The sequence below is a fragment of the Armigeres subalbatus genome, chromosome 3 (assembly GCF_024139115.2).
Source record: "Armigeres subalbatus isolate Guangzhou_Male chromosome 3, GZ_Asu_2, whole genome shotgun sequence".
NCBI lineage: Eukaryota > Metazoa > Arthropoda > Insecta > Diptera > Culicidae > Armigeres > Armigeres subalbatus.
The window spans coordinates 262,241,189-262,262,085 of record NC_085141.1 but is presented as its reverse complement, the minus strand read 5'-3'; the positions used below and the strand labels follow the sequence as shown (position 1 = coordinate 262,262,085).

The following is a 20,897-nucleotide window of genomic DNA, read 5'->3' as shown; positions in this document are numbered from 1 at the left end:
CTATAGGATGGAGATGGAAACGATCTGGAATTAAACCCATGGCGTATAGAGCAGGAGCGGCTGCCTTATAACTGCCAAGCTTGTTACTGAAAAAGCGCCACAACGGAATTTGCTTACCGGGCGGTTTATTAACACATTACCATTTTGTTTTCTTTGATTTATTCAGGATGTATTGTAATACAATTCCACAGATTTAGATGGTGAATTTAAGTCACATAAAACGATCGAAAAAATGTCGCATAAAACAAGGATGGTTGTTCCACAGATTGATTTGTCAAAGGAATACAACACCTCATTCTTCGATCATATCTTTTCTCGATACACTTGCCGGGAAAGTTAAAAAATTTGAACCGGGAAAAACCGGGAAAAAACGGGAATTCCAAAATGGAAATTGAGTGGCCACCCTGTATATATACACAAATATTTACCAAATTATATGATTATTGACAAAAACCCAACCGAGTATTGATACTGCCTTTCTCGCATTTAGCAAAGACACCAACCTTATATGGTGCTAATTTGATTCTATGTACCATTTTCGTTATAAATGTTAAGCACAACGGTTGATCGTTATCAAATTCAATAGTGATCTACTAAGTTTTATCCCCTGTCAAATGAAACTTGTTGCGAGAAAATCGGTTGAGGATTACTATATGAAAAGTTGTCTAATGTTTTTCTTAGCTTTTGTGCACACACATACACACGGACAGACAGACATTTGCTCAGCTCGTCAAGCTGAGTCGATTGGTATATAACACTATGGGTCTCCAAGGCTTCTATAAAAAGCTCGTTTTCGTAGTGAAATGATAGCCTTTCGGTACAACTTTGTAGTACGAGAAATGCAAAAAAACATCAGCGAAGCGATTTGGATAGGAAGAGTGGAATCGCCAACTTCCTATTGTTAATATCTCGTGGATAAAAGGCGGGCTCTTCTCCCCATCTATTGGGTCAATCTGGGTAACGAGCAGGGCTTGGATGAATGAAGCAATGAAGATGAGGACCGATGCTTCAGCACCAGATATACTCCCGAGGAAGGTAGCTTCATGAGAGAACAGTTTCAAAGTGCTTAGTGAAGAATGCTTCCTCGCTCCATATGGCACTGCTGTACGAAACAGTTGGAGAGTGAAATCAAGCACCCGTTTGTGCAGAGAATATTTAACTCTCTTGCCTCACTTCTACTGAGTTGCGCATTTCTGTTGGAATGAATGTGTAAAAGAGAGGGGTATGATGCAAGCTCTCTCTTTCCCGCTAATGAAGTTTTGTATTTACACAACACTCACTCGCATATGAAACACTGCCGATGAACGAAGGAAGCATCCTCATTTCACGCTTCCCTTCTGAACGATGCCTCTTCGGCAGTACCCGGCTTGTGAAGATGCCACGTTCAAAACTCCCCTCTTTCAATGTATAAAACGAATGTTTTGTATTTGCCTCTTCCATTGTTCGTGCAGTAGCAGCACGGCATCGAGGCAACATCAATAGGCGCGCCGAAATCAAAACCTCACTGTGGGCTAAAAACGAAGCATTCGTTCGTTTTTGAACGAATTTTCCAAGACCTGGTAACGAGGGCTAGATTATATTATTGTATGTACGAATTTTCTTCTGGAAGGAGATTCTCTATTAATCTCGTGGATTCGCATAAGTGTCTCTGCTTATGGAACCACCCCACCCATTGTTGGCCCTTCATACAGGAGTTTGATGAAATACATACAATATATAATCATGATCAAATCTTTGGCGGATATGGCGAGTGCTATCGGCAGGTGCCTTGCTACAATAGATGGTAGTATCATCATCATCATCATCATCTGCATTTTCTTAGAAATACAAAAATACCCGTCTTAATTATAGGAAGATCACTTAGATTACTTTTAGAAATCTTTAGATACTCTCTGAATTTATTAATTTAATGTTGTGCATTTTCACATCACTACTGAGGGGTGCATTACGTAAGCAATTTTTCTGGGTTTTCCCCCCCTCCTCTCCCTATGTAAGCTTTTTATCATACAAATGGTTTTTTATTTATATGGCGCGTAAGAAAACAACATACCCCCAAAAGTGCTTACGTAATATATGTACGACCCCTGAATGAATTCGTCACGATCTTTTTTTTTGTACTGAAAAGGTATACAGTACTGAAAAGGTGACGAACAGTTTTAGATACACCCCTCCATCAGCGTGGACATTTTCTCATATAATTTTTCATCCATTTGTTTGACCATGGACATTCCTCATACGGCCGGAACCATTTTTACAGAAATGGCCGTATTCCTGCGTATTTTTTTTTCATGGATTCTCGATCTTCCCCCATCATTGGGCCAATCCGAAGTTTCAAACAGGGACAGAATACTAGATGAGCGCCCGCGTCCGATGGTCCCAGTTTTATCAAAATCAGATTATTCTACGCAAAGTTATGCTGATTTGAATTTCGACAAAATTTAGCCTATCTCTACTATTTTGTCTAACTCGTGGACATCGCCCATTTCGACTAGAGCGGATGACCTTCTTTTTCTTCTTATTGGCATTACATCATCACACTGGAACAGAGCCGCCTCGCAGTTTAGTGTTCATTAAGCACTTTCAAAGTTATCAACTGCGAGGTTTCTAAGCAAAGTTACCATTTTTGCATTCGTATATCATGAGGCTAACACGATGATACTTTCATGCCCAGGGAAGTCGAGACAATTTCCAATCCGAAAATTGCCTAGACCGGCACCGGGAATCGAACCCAGCCACCCTCAGCATGGTCTTGCTTAGTAGCCGCGCGTCTTAACGCACGGCTAAGGAGGGCCCCAAGCGGATGACCTACACATACAAAATAATGCGTGTATGATATCGGAGAGGAAGGCCCAAAATGCACCCCTTAAGCTTTTTCGATGTTTTCACCAATATAAACAAGAATACCGAACCATTTCAACGTGTAGATGCAAAATTTACAAAACCAGCTACATTTCACAATGATCTCCTATTCAAAACAATAAGGTTTTCATGACTTTCTAACGCATTTTAAAAATGTTTGAAAAATAGGCGTGGGGCAAAACGCCCGAATGGTGGTATAAAATGACTCAATTGCATGTAGAATAATGGTGAACGCATGGTAGTTTGTTTTTTCTTAATGTATTGAACTACAATCTCACGGATGAGGTGGAAAATCGCAAATCGTTAAATTTGAGTAAATATGAAGGGGTTTTCCTAACTTTTTCCAATTGAGCTCAATAATAGATAACTAATTATGAATTGTAATGGTAATATTTGTTCATAAATTTCCTACAACAGAATGTATGAGTTATGTTATGAGTGAGGCCATTTTGCCCCACGGGTGCATTATGCACTGTTCTCCCCTATAACAAAGCGTTCTCGGCTGAAAGTTCCGAATTGAAGCAACATGTGGTGGCTGTGAGTCGTTTCGGTATCGTAGAGTAAAATATAACGCGCCCCCATCGTAGCATTTTGGTTGCCTCACATCACATGCCGCCTATAAAAAGTCCGTGCATATTTTCCGTTATATTGTCAAATTAGTATAAAACATCTATCAAATGCACATAATCCAATATGTTCAGATTAGAAAGCCAAGAGATTTTAAATGTTGGAGTCAAAATTGTCACCTGTGCAGTGTACAGGTTACACATGCGGACGCGACGCCTATGCAAAACGAATAAAGGTGGTTTGTCCGCCGAAGCCCAACTTATTTATATGACTAACGTCGTTTCTGGATGGCCCCTAGTTATTTGAATTGATCAGTAAATCTGTGAACGATGGATTATTCTCGAACGTTATGTTCGTATATATTGAAATTAAACGTTTCGGTACAATTTCCTACTTATAATTTTCTTCCAAAAGGGATATATGTGACTCATTCTGTTTTTCTCAAACACAGACTTGAACATCAAAGCGAAATGCCTACACGGTGTCTCTATGGGGAAACATTATTTTTCAAAAATCAGTATCTCTGAAACACCCACCTCGTGATAGTAGATGCTCTCCTCTTTCATATAGTGGGTAAACTAAAATGTTCTATCGGGGGATCTAGAAATTTTTTTATTTTTTTCTCTATTTTTGGTGCAAATTCCATAGAAATCTCAAATGATAGCCGATTTAACCTCCCCAAAAATGTATGGAAAAATGACCTCCGATAGAACATTTCAAAAATGCACCTATGTGAAAGAGGAAAACCTATACTTCCGTGTAGTGAGTGTTTTAGAGATACTGATTTTTTGAAAATAAGCCTTTTCGGACAAACACACCGTGCCTAATGTGGTTAGGTTGAGAACAAATGCATTATTTTGCAAATAATTGGTTACTCATTCCGTGCCGATAGTTCGAACGAGCCAGACGTGTGTGCTGTGTCTCATCGCGGATTGTGTTCGGTAGTGCGAGTGCTATTGTGTGGTGCGTATCCTACCTACGGATCCAAGGCGATCACTGTCGGCGAGGGGAAGTAGCTGCTTCTGGCGACGCCAGTGAAGCAGGCTATTGTTACTGCTGCTACCTACACCAGCAGCCGCAGATAAGTGGCAAAGATTGTTGTATTGTTCTCCCACAGAGTGGGTCTGATTAGAATAGTTTGAATTAGTTTTTTTATTAGTTTTTTTTTTTCTAATTAGTTAATAGTTATTAGTTCTTAGCTTGTAATAACTATACTTCCAACACCTTGCGAGGTGATAATGGAGGCGGAGACTGCGGAGGGCAGTGGGCCTCTCAAAGATGGTGGTCGCACACGATTCTACCATGCATCTTCTCCTGGGCCTTGGGTTGTTTACTTTCGGCAGAAAGTGAAAAGCCTAGATTTTCTCGGCATTAAGCGAGATTTGACGCGTCGTTTTCCGAAAACTGATTTCCATCAGGTAAATCGGAACAAACTACGCATAACCGCACCTACATACAAGGATGCAAACGAAATCGCTAAAGACAAGGCCTACAATGTTGAATATTTGGTTTATGTCCCCTCGCGGGAGGTCGAAATCGAAGGTGTGATCAACGCAGCGAGCCTGACTTGCAAGGATGTACTTGCGGGAAAAGGCCGCTTAAAGAATGCAATGGAGTGGATATACTACTGCTGTGGATATTTTGGATTGCAAGGAGTTGCATTCAGCTACCATGGTAGATGGTAAAAGACTGTATTCTAAGTCAGGTTCGCTTCGGGAGACGTTCGCCGGTTCGATTCTCCCAAAATATGTAGATATTGAAAATATGTTATTTCCGGTGCGTCTTTTTGTGCCGAGGGTGTTCAATTGTACCAACTGCAAACAGTTGGGGCACACTGCCGAGTTTTGCGACAACAAGCCCCGTTGTGGCAAATGTTTTGAAAAGCATAGGGAGGAATCCTGTCAACAACAAGCTACAAAGTGCGCTTATTGTGGCATGGATCCTCCCCATGGTTTGCAAGAATGCCCGGTGTACAAAAAGCGCACCCAAAAAGTGAAGCGCTCGTTGGTACAGCGCTCCAAGCAGTCGTATGCGGAAATGGTTAAGTCGCAAGACACATCCGCCACACCCACCGCCACGGCTGCTATTTCAGCTGCCGTTCTAGTAAGTGATTACTACGATTCTATTGCCACTGATGAATTAGACTCCGACGTAGCTGATATGGATGATTCTACGGAGGTACACGTGCCCGAAAAGAGGAAGCAACCGTCTTCCCCGGGATCGCGCCGTAAGAAGAAAAAAAGTCATCCATAAAAGCTTGCCAAAATCTGAAGGTAATGGGGGATTATTTAAAATCCCGAAGCAATCTGTCTTCACTGCTCCTTTGGATCCTAGTTGCAGCAAGACATTCCCGCCATTGCCTAAAACCGATGTTTCCAAGAAACATCCGGTTAGGAGAATCAATGAAAGAAAAAATGCAATTCGCACTTCCAGAAAAAATACTCCGTCCAAGCGAGGATTGATCTCCCTTAAGGACCTCGTGGACCGTTTTTTGAATTTGTTCAATATTCCGAATTCATTGAGGCCACTCATTGACCTCTTTATACCAACAGTAGAAAGTTATCTGAAGCAATTGACTGTTTCATGGCCCCTTCTTGCAGAAATTGTATCTTTCGATGGATAATACGGCCATGCAAGATACAATCACTGTGCTGCAGTGGAACTGTCATAGTCTGAAACATAAATTAGACGTGTTCAAGTTTTTGATTCGCAATTCCGATTGCGATATATTTGCACTCTGTGCAACATGGCTTTCTTCTGAAGATGAAATCAACTTCCACGATTTTAACATTATTCGCCAAGATCGGGATGATCATTATGGTGGCGTTCTTTTGGGGATCAAAAAATGCTACTCCTTCTACAGAATTCCCATTCCGACTGTTCCCGGCTTAGACATCGTCGCATGCCAAGTAAATGTGAAGAATAAAGATCTTTGCATAGCTTCAGTGTACATTCCTCCAAATGCCTCTATTAATCGTCGACATTTTTGGAGCGCAGTCTCCCTCCTATCATCTCCAGTATTGATATTGGGTGATATGAACGCACATGGTATTGGATGGGGCGAAACGTATGACGATTATAGAGCGCCTATTTTCTATGATTTGTGTGACGATTTCAATTTGAATATTTTGAACACTGGTGAAGTAACTCGAATAGGACCAAATGGTCAACAACAACTGTCTTTATGTTCAAATTCACTATCATTAGATTGCACGTGGAAGGTAATTCAAGATCCCCATGGTAGTGACCATATGCCGATAGTCACCACAATTAAGAGTGGCTATCACGGAAGGTCAGAGCTTTTTGAAGAGTATTTGAGGCTCGAAAGAAAACTCAAAAATCTTCTCAAGACAAAAAAACGTAGCTACTGGCGACGTTTTGTCGAGGGACTATCACGAGAAACCTCAATGACAACACTTTGGAAAACGGCTCGCAACATGCGGAACCGCATTTCCACCAAGGGATCGTTCAAAAATTACGTCCATCGTTTTTCGGCATTTTCATAACCCCCATCCCACCCTCCTGTCACAAACTGTCACAAATAATTGACCCCCCCCCTCCCCCTGTACGTACATGTCTCATTTATATTTTAGCGATTACTGTGGTTTATCTTTTTCGTACACTATTTTCACAATAACATAGTGAGCTATGTCCCTTACTAACAGTTTGAATGTTTTTAAAATGCAAGTTGTTTCTAAAATGCTTTCAGTATTTTTTTCTTGTGAACGGACGTCACATAAGACGAACCCCCTCCCTCCCCCTGTCACAAACTGCCACAAAACTCTGACCCCCCTCCCCCCCTCAAACCTTGGACGTAATTTTTGAACGGCCCCCAATGAGAGTGAAGAATACTCCAATCGATGGATATTCAACTTCGCAAAAAAGGTCTGCCCAGATTCCGTACCAGCAGAACCGCTATTTCGAGAATCAGTCACTGATCCCGGTTCTTTGGGTGGACCATTCACAATGCTGGAACTTTCTATGTCTCTTCTTTCATCGAATAACTCTGCTCCGGGATGCGATAACATCAAATTCAATCTTCTTAAAAATCTCCCAGATATCGCAAAAAGACGATGTTTCATGGAGTACAACATTGTGCCACCTGAATGGCGGCAGGTCAAAGTAATAGCTATTCAAAAGCCTGGGAAACCAGCGTCTAATCACAATTCATACCGACCGATTGCCATGCTATCATGTATGAGAAAATTATTGGAGAAAATGATCCTTTCAAGAGTCGACCATTGGGTCGAAGAAAATGCATTGCTTTCAAATACTCAGTTTGGATTTAGAAAAGGGAAAGGAACAAACGATTGTCTGGCGTTGCTTTCTTCAGATATACAACTGGCCTTTGCGCACAAGGAGCAATTGGCTTCAGTATTCTTGGACATTAAGGGCGCTTTTGATTCAGTTTCCATAGAAGTACTGTCAGACAATCTGCACAGTAATGGATTACCCGTTATTTTGAATAATTTCTTGTACAATTTGTTGTCAGAAAACAAATGAACTTCACACTCGGCACTCTGACAACTTCCAGAACTAGTTACATGGGCCTTCCCCAAGGTTCATGTTTAAGTCCCTTGCTTTATAATTTCTATGTCAAAGATATTGACAATTGTTTGGAAGGACTATGCACGCTCAGACAACTTGCAGATGATGCCGTGGTCTCTCTAAGAGGTCCATGTGCAGCTGTCTTGCAAGGACCATTGCAAAGTACCCTGGATAATCTGACTGTTTGGGCCAGACATTTAGGGATCGAGTTTTCACCGCAAAAAACTCAGTTGGTTGTGTTTACTAAGAAGCGGTATCCTGCTCAACTGAAACTCAAGCTGTTGAATGATGACATCAACCAATCTTTATCTTCTAAATACCTTGGGGTCGTGTTTGATTCCAAATGTACCTGGAAACTCCACATTGAGTATTTGATACAAAAATGCCGGAAAAGGATCAATTTTCTACGTTCTATATCCGGAACATGGTGGGGTGCTCACCCGGAAGACCTCATCAAACTCTATAGAACGACTATTCTCTCTGTTTTAGAGTATGGCTCCTTCTGCTTCCTCTCAGCAGCTGATTGCCACCTGATCAAATTGGAACGAATTCAGTATCGTTGTTTGCGTATTGCCCTTGGCTGCATGCATTCAACGCATAACATGAGCCTGGAGGTGCTTGCATGAGTCACTCCTTTAAAGCACCGTTACTGGGAGCTCTCGCTTAGAATACTCATCAAATGTGGAACAAGTAACACACTTGTTCTAGATAACTTCGATAATATGCTTGAACTAACTTGTCGTTCAAGATTCCTGAGAGTTTATCTCAACTACATATCATCAGATCTTTGTCTTCCGTGTTATAATCCCCCTCGAGTTCACTTCACCAACGACAGTTCCTCAATTGTATACGATCTGTCCATGAAACATGCTATTCAGGGATACCAGATCATCTTCGACAAATATCTATTCCCTCACTTTTTCTGAAAATATGAACATGTCAATTGCAACAACAGATATTTCACTGATGGTTCTCGCATCAACGGATCCACTGGCTTCGGTGTTTTCAATGTAACTTCAACCACCTTCCAAAAACTTCAGGAACCGTGTTCGGTTTATGTTGCTGAGCTGGCAGCAATTAACTTCGCTTTGGGGATAATTTCCAATCAGACCGTAGACCATTATTTCATCTTCTCGGATAGTCTTAGTTCTATCGAGGCACTCCGGTCGATGAAACCTGTTAAGCACGCATCTTACTTTCTTACAAACATAAAAGAGCAGAGGCGTGTTTTGGTCGAAAGATCATTCAAGATTACCTTTGTTTGGGTCCCATCTCACTGCTCAATCTATGGCAATGAGAAGGCAGACTCGCTGGCAAAGGTGGGCGCACAGGAAGGTGAGGTTTATGATAGACAATTCTCGAGTAACGAGTTTTTCCCATTAGTCCGTCAGAGAACTCTTCAAAGTTGGCAAAGGAATTGGACACACAATGAACTCGGACGGTGGCTATTTTCCATAGTTCCAAAAGTTTCTGGGCGAGCGTGGTTCAGAGGTGAGGACTTGAGTTAAGGCTTCATTCGCTTGATGTCGAGGCTTATGTCCAATCACTATAAAAGCACATCTGTGCAGAATAAAACCTGTCGATAGCAACTTATGTAGGTTATGATGGCATCCATCACGTAGTTTGGTTCTGCTCGGAAAATGACGCCTTCAGAGAGTGACTATTGGATACCCTTGTGGCCCGAGGTAAATTCGAGGTGTTTTGGGGGATCGTGATGCGGTCTATATGCAGGCCATTTATAATTTCATTTGTGATTCTGACATCAAAATCTAATTTTTTTTTCTTCTGTCAAAGTTTTTTTTTTTGTACTGTCTCTGTCTCTATGTTCCGTAGATCTCCGTTACTCAGGCCATCCGGAAGACGCTCCCAGTAGAACCAATCCTCGAGCACGACGACACGCCACATCGTCCCTTACGCCAAATGCCCGGATGAGCAGCCGAAACTCCTTGATTCCGAATCCTAAGCCTCGTCCATCCTTAAATATTGTAAACTAACCTCGAGTCACCACGAGTACGCTGGCTCCTATCCCTCTTTTACTAACTGAAAAAAATGACATTGATTGTATATATCACAAAGAAATATGGCTCCGTAAAGTGTTATACACGCCTGAGCCTACCAAATAAACGAACTTGGAAAAAAAAATTGGTTACTAAAGTTGATCTTGAGTGTTGTAATCCACTTTTCAATTAATATTTCAATCGCTTAATATATGCCATGATGAAATATTTCGATTGTGGAATCTTGAATTAATTATGTGGGAATGCAGCCTGTGCTTGCGGAAATAGTGGGTGACTATCAACGGTTTCCGAATCGGAAATTGATGTAATCATCATTAGATTTATTATCCCACTTCAACATGTTGATTACTTTCCAGCATGAAAAGAAGTATGGAACTTTACGCTTAAGTATCAGAAATAAATTTCATTCATAGAACAAACGGTAAGCAGTGTTGATACCCATGGGAAATAATGAGTTGTTCCATGAATGAGAGCTACAGTCAAGATTCCCATTCTACGGCTATACTGGGTAGGGTGCCGAAAGATTGATCTTGTTCTTTTGTTTGCTATGAATGCGTATGAGGTTTGAGTCACTTGGGAGACATACATAATTGCCTATCTTAAGCGAATTCTATGCTACCTGTATTTCTGTATTACAGATTCCAACAATACGATTTCAAACAATTGCACAATGTTTAGGAATCTTTTCTGTACTCTAAATCGGAACCGGTAAACAACAACCGCGCTTGGGATTCTCCACATTCGTTGCAACGCAATCGTTGATAGCCACGAAGGTGACGTGATTTTTGTTGTCGACACGAGCAAGAGTTCGTCGCCAGTTTAGTTGTTCCCAGTTCGGGTTCCTACCGTGTAGAAAGGTATAAAAGTTTACGTTTATCAGCGCGCATCGGTTAGTTCGGATATCGGAACAGTGTGGCAGTGACATTTTTCGTTCGACTGTAGTTTCGCGATTATATATCGTTCCCCAGGTTTGATGCTAATTGCCGGTCGCAATTATAATTCAGAAATGCTGTTGAAGGTTGTCTTAGCGGCGATATTGCTGTGCTCTCCGCTTGTGCTCTGTAAGGGTAATGCAAATGTAAATCGAATACTAATAAGTTACAGTGAAGGAAATTAAGAATATTATTACTATGATAAAGTAACGATTCCGAGACAATGCATCGGAGCAGCTGTTCGATATTCAAAACGGGATCTTGAATTTGAAAATATGCTAATCGAACACAACACATCGCCGCTTCATCAATAGATGATAATTACCAAAATAGATTCTGATTGCCGGTTGGGATTTGTGATTCATAGTCATCAATCAACGTTGCGAGGTTTTGAAGTGCAAATATTGATAATACAAAATGTGATTGAGTGTGAATCTTATATGTGCCTGATGCATATGTATGATATTCGTTTATTTTAGTGAAGATGGACTGATTCAGGATTTCTCTCAAGTTTGACTATTAGTCATTAATGCCAAAACAACGTTGAAGGATGAACAATGTACTCATTTTTTTATCTAGATTCAAGGTGTCCCAGAGTTACTGATTAAGTAGTGGTAATAAAAAATAATATTATTTATGACCTTGCTAGTACAATGCCGCCCCATCCCGAGTTAATTTCGAGTGTAGTTCTATAAACATGGATACAAAAATCGTTTTATGGCGCCTAAAGCTACCAAGTAAACATTTCTTGGACTGTCCTGGATGTCTGGAGCCATTAATATTTCGTCCTTCGATAAAAATGTGAACGATTTCATTTTCCTTTTCTCAGGCTTGTGATCATTGCATGGCTTTGTGAAAATTTCTGCGTGAAAAGAAGATGGTTCTTACTATTATTTAACGAAATGCTACGAAGCTTACTATCGTTGACTTTTGTTATTCGATTAGGGTTTGTAAATTATTCCGTATTTGTTTCACTGTGTAATCACTGTGATTCTCTAGTTCTGCCACCTTGTGCTTTTATAAGATAGATTGCAATTTTACCTTAGTTATAGTCCGTGTCTTCAAAGACGAAAAATCCGGTATTGGTCAACGAGCGGGTCTGATTATCCAGAAAAGAAGAAGCGGTCAGTAGAAGTCCCTCAGATACAGCTAAGAGTATAATTTCCTGAACATACATAGTTGGGTTAGTGGATATCTTCATGGGCGTAATTGCTTTGAAGTCTAGGGAGTGGCTATGGCCCTCGATCTATTTCACAATGCATTTTTTTCACCGAATAGTTCGTCTGCTAACAAATGGATGCCACATGTTTCGTCAACAGTAACAACTAACAGTGGAGCTTTCAGACGCACTGAGAGAAAATCAAAATTTCAGTATAATGATGAAGTATTAGAGATATCTCGCTTAACTTTTCAAAAGGACCTAAGTAACATTTTTTTCATGAATTAATTTGAATAGCGCAATCAACAGAACAACATGAAAGCTATTGATTGCAGTATTCAAATTAATTCATGAAAAAATGTTACTTAGGTCCTTTTGAAAAGTTAAGCGAGATATAGTTTAAAAATACCTTAGCTTAGCTTGACTGACTGTACACTTCGTAGTTTACAATGTACTGAAAACTTAGATGTGAATATGTACATTATGTGGAAGATAATGATTTGGAAAATGTATTGGAGGTAAAACTTTCCTTCGATGAACTCGAATCCACGAACCTCAGTATGCTAGACTGGTGGATTAACCAACTAAGCTACGAAGGACCTCCGTCGTCCTTCACAACTTAGCGGCTACTGAATGAGCCGTATGAGCCCAAGAGCATAGACGAATCACTTAGAGTCAAATCACCAGTCTAGTGTACTGAGGGTCGTAGGTTCGAGTCCCATCGAAGGAAAGTAGTTACCTTCAATACATTTTTTAAATCATTATCTTCCACATAATGTACATATTCACATCTGATTTCTCAGATCATTGTAAACTACAAGGTGCACAGTCAGTCAAGCTAAGCTAAGGTATTTTGATCGGGTAGTCTAATACCCGCAAAATAGGCAATTAACTTTGATTGAACTGAACTTGAGTTGCGTGCTCTTAAGGATGGCGGATGTATTTTGATTTAAATATAAACTTATTGATAAAGATTTGATAGTTGTAGCTCTTTATTTTAAAACTTTGTAATGTACAAAATATGCATGGCGATCAGTATATCAAAGTCTATTGAATCCTGCCCACCACAACCAGCACAGTGTATGAGGAGCTCTAAGACAGAACGTCGAGTGACTAAAATCTAGAATCTAAAGGTTAGAAAGGCTCCATTTTAGAGGCATAGAGACTTTTCCGAAAAGCTCTATAGCTTCGTTGAAGAGGCTTGAAAGTCTCCCTAAAAGCCTCCTTCCAATCAGCTTGTAAGCTTCCTTTCGAGAGGTTCCAAAGCCTTCTATTGCTGCTGTCGATGAGAGCAAATTGAAAACTGATTTTGATGTTGGTTTTTGATAACGAAATAAGTAATCAGTCAGTTCATATAAGTTAGAAATCAACAGCAAACTGAAATCAAGATAAGTAATCAATCACGGAGACCAAAATTTTAAAACAAATAATGATTTAATTTTTTATACCAACAAACAATTTATGCTGAACAAGCCAAACATATTTTATATTTGCCCTCATTATGATGTCAGATTTTGCTCGGGTCGGAAGCCTCCTTTCAAGAGGCTCGGAAGCCTCCTTTCAAGAGGCTCGGAAGCCTCCTTTCAAGAGGCTCGGAAGCCTCCTTTCAAGAGGCTCGGAAGCCTCCTTTCAAGAGGCCTGGAAGCCTCCTTTCAAGAGGCCTGGAAGCCTCCTTTCAAGAGGCCTGGAAGCCTCCTTTCAAGAGGCTCAGAAGCCTCCTTTCAAGAGGCTCGGAAGCCTCCTTTCAAGAGGCTCGGAAGCCTCCTTTCAAGAGGCTCAGAAGCCTCCTTTCAAGAGGCTCCAGAGCCTCCTTTCAAGAGGCCTGGAAGCCTCCTTTCAAGAGAGCTCAAGCCTCCTTTCAAGAGGCCTCAGAAGCCTCCTTTCAAGAGGCTCGAGCCTCCTTTCAAGAGGGCTCAGAAGCCTCCTTTCAAGAGGCTCAAGCCTCCTTCAAAGGCTCAAGCCTCCTTTCAAGAGGCTCAGAAGCCTCCTTTCAAGAGGCCTCAGCCTCCTTTCAAGAGGCTCAGCCTCCTTTCAAGAGGCTCAGAGCCTCCTTTCAAGAGGCTCGGAAGCCTCCTTTCAAGAGGCCTCAGCCTCCTTTCAAGAGGCCTCAGAAGCCTCCTTTCAAGAGGCTCGGAAGCCTCCTTTCAAGAGGCTCGGAAGCCTCCTTTCAAGAGGCTCGGAAGCCTCCTTTCAAGAGGCTCGGAAGCCTCCTTTCAAGAGGCTCGGAAGCCTCCTTTCAAGAGGCTCGGAAGCCTCCTTTCAAGAGGCTCGGAAGCCTCCCTTGCTAGCAATTGATCATCCCATGCGAGCACCACTATGCCCGTGTCTGTATCACCAGTGAATAAAAGGGGAAGAAAGAATAAAATAGAAGGAAAAGGGAACAAGGAAGGAGAAAGAAAAAAGCAGAAGGAATGAAGAAGAAAACAGGATAAAAAAATTAAGAAACAAGGAACAAGAAGCAAGAAAAAATGAGAAGTAGAAAAAAAAGAAGCTTGAAAGAAGGAGGAAGGAAGAATTCTTCCTTCTTCTTTTTTCTTTATTTCTTTTTCCAATTTTCTTCTTTCATCTTCCTTCATTCTCCCGTTTTCTCTATTCCTTCTTCTTTCTTACTTATTCTTTCTGACATCTTTCTTGCTTCTTTTTTCCTTCTTCCTTCTTATATCTTTTATCTTTCTTGTCTTTTCCGTCTTTCTTCTTCCTTCCTTCTGGTTCCTTCTGTCTTCATGGAAACATCCACAAATTACGTAACGCTTAAAGTGTGACATAAGGGGGAGGGGAGTTGAAAATGGTCAATTTTTGCGTTACGTAGTAATGGAACGTTGGAAGTAATGGAACTTCCCTTCCTTGTTCCTTCTTTCCGCTCCCTTTTTTTAGTATCTTTATTGAGGAGACTTTCAGCCATAGGCAGGCTCGTCTCCGCTCTCCCTTTTTCCTTTTTTCTTTTTTCTTTCTAATTCCTTCTTCCTTGTTCCTATTATTTTTTTCCTTCTTCATTATCTCTTCCTTATTCATTCATTCTTTCTTTCTGGTTTTTCTTCCTTCTTCTTTATTCTTGATTCTTTTTCATTCTTTATAATTTATTCTTCATTTTTTGTTTTTAATTTTCTATTTTTTATTTTTGTTTCTTCATTCATTATTCACTATTCAACCACTCAACTTGTCATTGCATCCCACCGATTTCAGCCTTCTGTTACTTGGTAGCCTTTTGATACTTTCAGCCTTGTGAGACTTTCAGCCTTTTGAGATTTCAGTTATTTGAGCTCAGCCTTATGAGTATTAAGCCTTTCGTAAGACACCCCAAAGTGTTTTGCGGCAATAGTAGTGTTAGGAAAAGTTCCCAAATCTCATGGGCGATTCAAATCAAGCGTAAGTTGAATACAATTAGACTAATGGCCCAGAGAATCGTTTATGCTTCGAGTCGCGATTTGCATTCTGGCATGATTTTTACGTGTTCTTCAATTATGAATGCATTGAATCCATTGAATCTCCTTTGCTTTGAGATACTTAATAGGTGTTAAATCCACATGTAAACAAAACAGTCGATTTAGTTTGAACGTCTTTTAGAGCAAAATTATTTTTAGGCGAATGAATGAAACGATGCGATTCTGCACGTAAAACTGTAGCTCGTTGATCTACCTTCAGAATTATAAGCGTGCTAGCTCGCGCATGAAGTTTCGATGATTGTGATTTGAGTAGGATTCTATCAACACTGATACTTGCCCAATTTATCCAACTTGAATTCACAAATTTAAAAAAGTATTAAGAAAATAAAAACAAATGTTTCTATTTAGGTTTATTAGAATTATTAGATTTTGGGGCCCTCCTTAGCCGTGCGGTTAGTCGCGCGGCTACAAAGCAAGACCATGCTGAGGGTGGCTGGGTTCGATTTCCGGTGCCGGTCTAGGCGATTTTCGGATTGGAAATCGTCTCGACTTCCCTGGGCATAAAAGCATCATCGTGTTAGCCTCATGATATACGAATGCAAAAATGGTAACTTGGCTTAGAAACCTCGCAGTTAATAACTGTGGAAGTGCTTAATGAACACTAAGCTGCGAGGCGGCTCTGTCCCAGTTGTAGTAGATAAGATCAGGTCTATAAGATCAGGTGGGGATGTAATGCCAATAAGAAGAAGAAGAAGAAGAAGATTTTGAATTATTGCAACTACCTCAATTCGATACTTACTTGGTATCGAATATAAAAGTATCGATTCCAAAAGTGCTTGGTATCGAATCAAAAGTATCGAGTATTTACCGGTATTTGCTTGTATCGATTCATACCTAATTAGTTCTTACCCTTTCCTTCCGTGGGGTTTGATCCCACGACCCCAGTATGTGAGATCATACCCCATCGAAGGAAGTGGTTACCTCCAATACATTTTTCAAACTAATACATATCTACAAATAGAGTTTAAAACATAGTGATTAAATACCACTCCGGGTGGCATAACCCCGGAATAAACTAACTTTGATTGTACCTTTTTATCGCATTATTTTTCAAAATTTAAACATAGGAGCTATGAGATGAAGTCCATGAGCAGTAACCCTCCTGGTTTGAAGTTTGAAAGCACCATCAATATATGAAATAAAACTGTTATTTGTGGCAACAATTAAAAAAATAGATAATAAATGTTTCCATTTATCGATTCCATTTACAGCTCAGGAAACCGAGCCATGTCCGTCGGCTCCAAAGCATTATTCGGAACTTGGCTGCAAACCAATTCAAGATGAAGGCCATAAATGTCCCAATAGGTGAGCCATAAATCACTCCTCCCTCATCTCTATTTGGCTAAGTTCCACCAATTTCCTATATGCTTTATTCATTTCCTCGTTATCGCAGATATGAATGTCCGGTGTTGACCGATCGCGATGGCGAGAAGTGCTATTTCAATGGAAACGTCTACAATGTTGATTCATCGTTGTCTAAGGCCGACCAGGATTTGATCTCTTGTTCCCCTGCGTGTCGCTGTGCCAAGTACGTTCTTTGAGTTGTGATTAGTTATTTTAGTCGCGTTTTTTAACACTCGAAATTGTTTCCAGTTTCACAACGCCGGCGTCGTTTGTGTGCGCTGAAATCGATTGTCCGGAGTTCTTTGGGCGGGATGACTCATGCGTTTATCAGTACACTCCTTTTGGTTGCTGCGCATCGAATAAGGTTTGCGAAAAGGAAGTCGAGAAGCTCGATGTTTGCTACTTGGATGGAGAGCGTTATATGGAGGGCCAGAAAATGTACCCTAAGGACGAAAGTTGCTACTCTTGCCATTGCCAGAAGGGCTTCGATAACAGTACAGTTGTAGGCAACCCCAATTGCCATGAGTTCACTTGTGGAATTGAAGTACATAATAGCGCTAATCTGCTGGAGGGGTGCATTCCGATCTATTTTGGAAACGATCGCTGTTGCCCAATATCGTGGAGATGTCGTAAGTATTGTAGTCGCGTATTGCAGAATCAATATTTCATTAGCATCCTAATTACAGCTGACGACAAAGATACCGTAATTGTTGAAGGACGCCTGGACGTTGATGAGCCTACTGATCCGAAAATGCAATGTACTTTCGGTAAACTGAAGCTTAATTTTGGTGATTCTATTTCTTCAGACGATAAGTGCGTTTCGTGCAAGTGCACCGTTCCTCCGATGCCCCATTGCATTCAAAGCAGGGACTGTTGAAAATCTGTTTGAATTATTATCATTACCATACGAAACAGAAGATTTTTTTTCTGTAGGATTGAAGGTACAAAATTAAAATGTTAGTGATGTATATTTAAAGTATCTAATTTGAAATAAAAATTTTATTTAAATAGTGTAATTGTAAAGCTATTGTATTATATTTTGACGTAGGACTACGTCTGTGTTTTCTATATTGGGGTACACTTTACGATTGCCAAAATCGGGGACCGTTATGAAAATATGATAGACTTTAAACTTTAATATCTGAGCCGTTTTTTGATGGATTTTCAATTTTTTTGGACCATTCGATCAAGGATGAGTCAACGCTTCTTTGTATTTATTTGAAAATACTGAGTTTAAACTATTTATTATCGAAAATTCATAAAAAGTTTGGAAATAGGTAAACTAACCAATCACGTACATGCATCACTAGCACAGACATCAAAAATCAATCACTTGCGGGTTTGGATCTAATCCTCAGTTTGAACAAGATTTTACGCATAGCAGACACATCAAAGCGATCGTAGCGGAGCGGACACAGCATCACGGAGGCGCTAATAACATTTTCAAAGAAAATCCATCGCATTGGTGGTGGTGCTCGATGTGTTGCTGCAGATCATTCAACCTCAACGAACCAGAATTTCATATGAAGAAAAGGTTGACCATAAAAATAGCACTGTGGCGATCCCGCACCGCCAGTGCCGATGCTGAAAATTTATTACAAATTGTGGTGTCAGTTAGTTGGAAAGGAACATTGGGAAAAGAAAATTGTTTCTTCTCAGGACTAACATTTTATAAAAAGAAATAGTTTATTGCGAAAATGGACTGTTTCGGTGGCATCGGGTTTGGCGTGGTAGCTTGGTTGCTGTTAGTGATCCCATCAATTAAAATTTTCTACATCATCTCCCTCCGACGCGCTATCAAATTCGCTATTTACGATTGAGTTTTGAACTTCGAAGAAAGTTTATTTCGGATCAACTTTCTTTTGTATAAAATCCATGAAGACGCCACCTTTGTGAAAACTATCTACCTACAGCAACTACCTATTAGTGAACGTCGCTTGGACAGACAGATGTCAAGAGATAATGTTTGGTAATATGAAAAAACTTCGTCTTGCGTCAAATTTCTGTTGTTATTCCTCGCAACAATACGCATCTTAGATAAACAACATCTCATAACCAAATTCAGAATCTTTCAAGAAAGTTTCATTGGATTCTTTGAATTCATAACTTTCCGAACGGTCCGTTGTCTGTGGAAACCCGATCGAAATGGCTCGCCCTCGCGCGCGCCGAAAAGCAGCTTTCTTATATCTAATGAAGTAATTTCATTAGCCCCGCCCCTTCATAAATCGTTATGAGTGCACATTATATTTACACCATATCAGCTCACAAACGGGCGAGGCTTACGGTTTTGATTTATTAAATACAAGAAAGCTGCTGTTTGGCGCGCGCGCGAGCCATTTCGATCGGGAAGGCGGTGTGACATTCGATGCAGCGAAGCGGACACAGCAGCACGAAGTGGGTGGCAGTGTGGCAAATGCTGCAAATTTACACGATTGGATTGGATGCAGTTAGTGATTGGATTGGGAATTGGGAAAAGAAAATTGGTTCTTCTCAGGGCCAACATTTTACGAAAAGAAAGAGTTAATTGCGAAAATGGACTGTTTCGGTGGCATCGGGTTTGGCGTGGTAGCTTGGTTGCTGTTAGTGATCCCATCCATAAAAATTCACTACATCATCTCCCTCCGACGCGCTATCAAATTCGCTATTTACGATTGAGTTTTGAACTTTGAAGAAAGCTTTTTTTTTTAATTCACTTTTATTAATTTTTTTCTCTTTAATACAAAGGTAATTTGACATGTTGAGTGGTTAGCTGATCTAGCTTTACAGCTCTAGTTTTTCTTTCCTTTTTGTATTTCAAGATATTATATTTTGCCTAAGCCTAGTTAAAGAGATCATCAGTAATGACGCTTGATTTTTGAATTGAATAATTTTATAACCTACCTAACTACAACTATTTAAAATAAATACCAGTTATGAAATAACCGGGGTTTTCTTCGGGGTTTTCAACCATTTTCTATAACGAACATACCGAGCGTGAGAATTTGCTCAAATCGAGTTTTACAGCTCCGCAATCTCGCTGCTAGTTGATTAAGTATCGGCGCTAGTTGCTCTGGTGTGTACAGCGGAGCCGATTCTGCAGATGGAAGCTGTTCTCCTTCGTTTTGCCTCTGGAATCCAGGAGGAGTTGATGGTAACCATTGCATGTTTGTTGAGGATGGTACAATAGCCGAAGCTGGTGTCTCACGATGTCGAGGAGTTAACTCGGGAAAGTTTTGGGTGTTGTACGCCGGTGGTTGTGTCTTACCGGTTGACTCTTCTTGCTGGCCTTTCTTCTAATCTCAACAAATTCCGCTCGTTTGGGGCATTCCTTTGCGGTGGCTTCATGATTATCACCGCAATTAGGTATGATGGTTATCGCCGCACTTAGTACACCGCGGAGCCAGATTGCAGTTCCTGGTGCCATGTCCGAAGCTGCAGCAGTTCAAACATTGCGTCACGTCCCTGTGTTTTGGTCGTCTTGAGTTAAATTTCTGTTATCACTCCTCGCAACAATACGCATCTTAGATAAACAACATCTCATAACCAAATTCAGAATCTTGCGAGAAAATTTAATAGGATTCTTAGAATTTGTCATTCTCCGAACGGTCCGTTGTCTGCGGAATCCCGATCGAAATGGCTCGCGCGCGTCGAAAAGCAACTTTCTTATATCTAATGAAGTAATTTCATTAGCCCCGCCCCTTCATTAATCGTTATGAGTGCACCTTATATTTACACCATATCAGCTCACAAAGGGGCGGGGCTTACGGGTTTAATTTATTAAATACAAGAAAGCTGCTGTTCGGCGCGCGCGACCCATTTTGATCGGAATTCCACAGAAGGCGGTTCGACATTCGATGCAGCGAAGCGGACACAGCAGCACGAAGTAGGTGGCAGTGTGGCAATGCTGCAAATTTACACGATTGGATTGGATGCAGTTAGTGATTGGAATGGGAATTGGGAAAAGAAAATTGGTTCTTCTCAGGGCGTTAATTGCGTTAATGTTAATTGCAAAAATGGACTGTTTCGGTGGCATTGGGTTTGGCGTGGT

At 40.6% G+C, this 20,897-nt stretch overlaps 1 protein-coding gene across 2 annotated transcripts; it reads left to right on the top strand.

Moving 5' to 3' along the window:
• Positions 1-10,804: 10,804 nt before the first annotated feature.
• Positions 10,805-17,893, top strand: LOC134223958 (uncharacterized). 2 transcript variants are annotated; one of them, XM_062703180.1, is made up of 5 exons: positions 10,805-11,053; positions 16,738-16,831; positions 16,920-17,054; positions 17,120-17,499; positions 17,557-17,893. In XM_062703180.1, the coding sequence occupies exons 1-5, from the start codon at positions 10,966-10,968 to the stop codon at positions 17,745-17,747; spliced, it is 888 nt and encodes a 295-aa protein (XP_062559164.1). In that variant the 5' UTR covers positions 10,805-10,965; the 3' UTR covers positions 17,748-17,893. The 2 variants fall into 2 exon arrangements, with proteins under 2 accessions (XP_062559164.1, XP_062559163.1); XM_062703179.1 differs by having other exon boundaries at positions 10,805-11,059.
• Positions 17,894-20,897: the final 3,004 nt, after the last annotated feature.

Bases quoted from the DNA above. Each gene is read 5' to 3' on its own strand.
- LOC134223958 (XM_062703179.1), top strand. From the start codon at position 10,966: ATGCTAATTGCCGGTCGCAATTATAATTCAGAAATGCTGTTGAAGGTT. The intron at 11,060-16,737 runs GTAATGCAAATG...TTCCATTTACAG, and splicing joins TCCGCTTGTGCTCTGTAAGG to CTCAGGAAACCGAGCCATGT. The intron at 17,500-17,556 runs GTAAGTATTGTA...TCCTAATTACAG, and splicing joins CCCAATATCGTGGAGATGTC to CTGACGACAAAGATACCGTA.